The sequence below is a fragment of the Ornithodoros turicata genome, chromosome 4, assembly GCF_037126465.1.
Source record: "Ornithodoros turicata isolate Travis chromosome 4, ASM3712646v1, whole genome shotgun sequence".
Lineage (NCBI taxonomy): Eukaryota > Metazoa > Arthropoda > Arachnida > Ixodida > Argasidae > Ornithodoros > Ornithodoros turicata.
The window spans coordinates 29,936,498-29,941,940 of NC_088204.1; the positions used below are offsets into that span (position 1 = coordinate 29,936,498).

At 44.0% G+C, this 5,443-nt stretch overlaps 1 protein-coding gene across 1 annotated transcript; it reads left to right on the forward strand.

Annotated features, from left to right (window-relative positions):
* Positions 1 to 3,495: 3,495 nt before the first annotated feature.
* On the forward strand, positions 3,496 to 4,071 carry LOC135392262 (uncharacterized). Its single transcript, XM_064622978.1, has one exon. The coding sequence runs from the start codon at positions 3,496 to 3,498 to the stop codon at positions 4,069 to 4,071; it is 576 nt and encodes a 191-aa protein (XP_064479048.1).
* The last annotated feature ends 1,372 nt before the right edge of the window (positions 4,072 to 5,443 follow it).

The window sequence follows — 5,443 nt, forward strand, 5'->3', positions numbered from 1 at the left end:
GCGCAGCGTGGATAGGGCTTATTGTCGCGATTTGGCTCTTTTGGTGATTATATTGTTCCTTATCATATTTCCGCAAGAGTGCAAAAATCACTGTTTAGTGCATTTTTTTGCGAAATAAAATGAAGAAAGATAACGCAGCGCCATTCGACGGAGGCGCCACCTGAACCAACCTGTTCCCGCGGGCGCGTCTTGCGTCTTCTTCTGATCGCGATGCGTAGCGCGTAGCCAGCATAACTTACGCGAACTACTCATTTTAAATGATCATGATTGATGACAAAGCACTATTTAGTGCACTAAAGGTACACAGTGCTGTGTTTCGGTCAGTTATCTTGTACCACGTCGCACCAAACATGTGTCCCTGCCTTCACCTATGACGAAGATTGTGTGTAGCTGAGAAAGAAGTTAATGACACTGTATCCACTCTTCAAAGCACAGTACATGCTGTCTATAAAAGAAGGAATGATAAGAAATGTGCAAGCGAGCCAGTGATCATTTCATAATTTGAGTTAGAGGAATGAACTAAATACAGAGGATATACACTAACACAACGAGGCTTAAATGACTCACTTGCAGTTTCTGCTCCTTCACAACTTACACGGTCATGAAATTCACTCGCTTTAGTGACACTGCCATTTTCATAGCTGTGTAAAAGAGGCTTTGGTTTCTTCTGGTAAAAGTACCGACCTCAATAGTCAACAATATCTTATTCTCAGGTACCTTCATTACTTTCGCCTTTTATAGTTGCGGTCAGGGCTTGCTTTTCCAGAGGTAATGCACTCAAAATTTTTCTAGGCCATAAATGAGTACAAATCTTTTCGGGACAAACAGTGCTTTGAATGTTGGTAAATTTCAACTCTGGCCGTCTTCTTTTTTTTTTCTTTTTCTTACTCAGATTGAATAGGTTATTCGTTCTGAATTCGCAGCAGTGCAGCAAAGACAAAGACGTCGACATGTGACGATATCAGGCTCCCAAACAGAGAAACACATACAGTGGCAAATGCATGATAGTTGCCCTTGTGTTATACAGAAACCAAACAAACAACAACAAAGGCCTGAATTGTGTTGAGGTGTCTATTGCATTAGAACGAACAAACATCCAGCAACTGGAACATCCACGAAAGGAAAAGGAGCCAGATATGCAAACTATTTATACGTAAGATGCTGTAAATCCGCACGTAAAACGTAAAAGGTATCACAGAATCATAGTTTACAATGCCACAGATTTAACTCTACATAGAAATGTCCACCAGTGGAATGATTCATAGGTGGGGAGTAACGCGTTACAAAGTAGTGCGTTACCGGTAACGCGCTACATTCGAGTAGTGAAATATGGTAACGCGTTACATTTGGGAGACAAGTAATGAGTAACGTAACGTCATTACATTTTTAACAAAGAACGCGTAACGGCGTTATGCGTTACTGCGTGTTGAACTTGAAAGCTTGAGCGAGGACCGTGCCTGCAGGATCCCGGAAAATCCCCGATTTTTTATATTCATCTTCAACAATGACAAGAAGGTCACATCGACACCCACGAAGAATGCAAAAGAAGGGTTGTTGACCTACCCTGGTTTAGGTGTCACCTTTGTTTACCACCTCTGTTTTTCACTCCCTCTGGTATTTTTTGGATGAATGGGGCAAAAGCGGCAGAAAAATAGCCTCTACCCTCTGAACAAGTAACAAAGTACCAAGGAATTGGCTGTTTGGATTTGTACTGTATGAGATAAAAGGTCACCGTCTCTATCAACCTTGACAAGGAGCACTCACTGGTCATTAGGCGTCCTCTCAGCCCAACGGGCGAAGCTCACCGATGAAAATTTTGAACATCAACTACTTCTGCGTTGCAGTAAATCGTACATGTAAGTTGTGTACATGCGTGACCCTTGTTTGTGCCCAACATTGCTTGTATTGATTTGCGGAATGCACTTATGTGACTCAACCAAAAATTGTACGTATTATAAGGACAACTGGTGAAGTAATGCAAAAGTAACGGCATTAATTATCAGAAGTAACGGCGTTAGTAACGCGTTACCTACTACCGCAACAGTAACGAATAACGTAACGCGTTACTTTTCGAAAAAGTAGTGAGTAACGGTAGTGCACTACAAAATAAAAGTAGCTTCCCCACCTATGGAATGATTACACCTCAATAATAGGGGTCTTGATAAATCCCCATTAAACGACTGACCAGCAATAACAATGACTTTGCATAATCTTTAATTGTCAATCCGTCATGAAATGTTCCAGCCACCGCAAGACTGCCTTCGTGACATTACTCATACCCTAGTTACACTAGCGTTCTCAACCGCGGTTGAGTCGACCAAACGAGTAGTGTCGAGTAGTGTCAACCGCATTTGACACAACCACGGTCGAAACCAGTTACACAGAGCGAATTGATCTCAGTCAAGACTAGCGTCCCAATCGAACAAGATCAGAAGCTACGAACCAGTAAAAAAGTTTAGGCTGAGCAAAATAGAATTAAGTGATCCATAGATGACTCAAACGACATGTAACGCTTATTTAAAACAGTTTAAGCACTATACGAGCAGGCAGTTATGTATGACGATATTTTTGGCAACTTGTGGCAACTAGGGCTTTCAGTTTTAACGGAATACGGCCGGGCGTTAGCAACATCGTCATTGAATCTGTCTTGCTCGTCTTTGTCTGCTGCTTTGTCGCCTCCGCCGTATTTTTGCCCATTTGCCCTCTGTTTTGTTCGTTTGCTTTCTGAGTTCTTTGTTATAATAACCACAGTGCATTGTTTTCATGTTGTTGTATATATATTGTATCTATTATTGTGCCTATTGTGCTTTATCGGATGTCACTGAGCAAAGCTACGTCCGCGGAAACACGGGAAAAGACAAGAACTTTTTCCTCTGTTTCGCCCAGTTTCGCCCAGCTGCACTGTGAACTCAGACCAAGGCAGTGTGAGCTCAACGCTGTCCGTAACGAACAGGACCGCCAACGCCGGAAGAGAAAACGAGCGGAACAACAACTGCAAACACTGACCATTGTTGCCTTGCGGTTGTGTACAAGACAGAGAGAGCTTCCAACTACCACCGTCCAGCATCGTGGTGGGAGACAACACTCCCAGGACTTCCAGACGACTATTTTAAAAGTGACTTTCGTGTAACTCGGGCCACTTTCAACTACCTGGTTGAAGTATGCCAAAGTATGGCCAAGGTCGACACCCACTTAAGGAGACATACGCTCAGAAAGAGAGTAGCCGTTGCCCTGTATAGACTGTCGTCATCTGCAGAGGACAGGACTGTGGTGAACTTGTTCGGGGTCAGCAGGGTTTTCGGCAACATTGTCTACAGGGAGCCCTGCGCACAATTTTTCAGTATTTTTTTTTTTTTTCAGACGCTGAGTTGCCAGAGCACCTGCGTCGGTTCGAAGCCGTAACAAGTTTTCCGCAAGGCCTTGGAGCTCTAGATGGCTGCCCTATTGAAGTATGCCCGCCGAAGGACCAGGGCTCAGACTACTAAATTATAAGGGATGGTACTGTGTTATTTTGCTTCCCATGCCTACAAGTTCTCATATGTGAATGTGGGGTCCTCTGGAAGGAACCACGATTCAGCAGTACTTCAGAGGTCCAGCCTACCTGCTGTAATCAACAGTACCCTCTTCAACACATTCACAGTGACCTTGCAAGGTGTGGATGTGGGTCCTGTCATACTGTGTGACCAGGCTTTTCCGCTGCGGCAACACCTAGTGAAGCCGTATCCGGACAGGGCTACAAACACACCACAAAAGCAAGAGTTCCACACCCTAGTCTCTGGTGCAAGCCGAGTCGTGGAGACCACATTTGGAATGCTGAAAGCGAGGTTCAGGATTTTACACGAAGGACTTGAGCATGGTATTGACAGCTGTACCACCATCATCAGAGCCTGCTGCATCCTCCACATCATCTGTGAGGACATCAACGACGTAGTTGAGCAACACTGGATTGAAGAGTGCAGACATCTCCCAAGAGATATGCCGCAACATCACACATCTACTGCTACGGAAAGCGTAGCACGTGTTCGTGATGCCCTTGCGCAGCACCTGTACTGCATGAAGACCACAGCCTAAAGGCATGCTGCAGAAGCCCCTATCCTGAACGACGGACTATTCTTATCAGAAACGGCCCTTTTCAGGGCCACCCCAAACGCCTACATCAAAGGCTACATCTGAGTGTAGAACAAGATCTTTAAATTTCTTCTTAGGAATACAGACCTTTTGCACAAGCAAGCAGGGATGGTCATAAGCATCTACGTCAAAATACCTACATGAAAGACAAGATATGTATCTAGAACACAAAGACACACGTATGAATTAGGCAATAACTTGTTGCACATAATTCCCTATCCATACCGAAACACCATGTACAGTGAACCCTGGTTAACATGCCCATCGCAGTTGCGGATTTTGGTCGTAAAACAAGTTGTCATACTATCGAGAAAAGCTTTGGCGGTACAAAAAGCCGTATGAGTAATACAGAGATCAACTACATCAGGAGACCTGTGAAACCTGACTTCGCTTTAGCATCTATCATCCTGATCCTGAGATACGTATTAACAAGGTGGGTTTACATGGCGACGAGACGGCCATTTGAAGCAAATACACGACTTTAATAAACAAATGCAAAGCAAGCTAGAAAAAGGCAGGTACCGAAACCAGAACGGAACCGAAAACCGGTTGAAACCCAATTTTTTTCAAGAACCGGAACGTAACCGAAATTCGCCATCGGCAATTAACCGAAATCATGATGTGATCTGAAAAAAAAAAAAAATATTTCACTTACCGGTTGGAAATGAAGTGCCACAGAGTTAAAAAAAACACTTTTCTTCCAACACTTTTTTTTCCCAAAAGTTAAATTTGTATCTAGTTAATGATCATCTGCACGTGAGCAACTCTTTGGTTAGTCCTTGACCCGTGTCTCAAGGGTACTAAATGGAAAGAAATTTATTGGAAAGCGTAAATTGTTTCTGAACTATTCGGCTGAGGGGACTTCGAGAAACATGTCATGTATAGTCATGACATGCCTTCCTAGCGATGCCAGAGGTAAACAGAAAATCATCACTCATAGCCTAGAACTAACAGGCATAACACATTCTGAATTGATGTACAAATACACACAACAGCTACCACAAAGAATGAAAGTTTACTACACATGGTACGTGCAGATAAACCTAAGTGACATTTGTGTACTTAGCTTCTTGTCTGCTTAATTGACAAAATTCATACGCCGCAACAGCTGCGTCGGGCGTCGGTCCCCGAGCTGTTCAGCAGAAAGAAGCTGTTGCAGGCGGGAGTGGTCGGAAGAAGACGTTCGCTGAAGAAGGGCGGACTTGAGCTTGCCGTAGGGAGCATCCAAAGGAGGCGAAGCGATGATGTCATACACGTCTTTAGCGGCAGATGGAGAGAGCAAGGAGATGACACGATAGAATTTGGTGGCCTGCTC

What these genes read in the sequence shown, in the direction of transcription:
- LOC135392262 (XM_064622978.1), top strand. Translation starts at nt 3,496, where the DNA reads ATGGTACTGTGTTATTTTGCTTCCCATGCCTACAAGTTCTCATATGTG.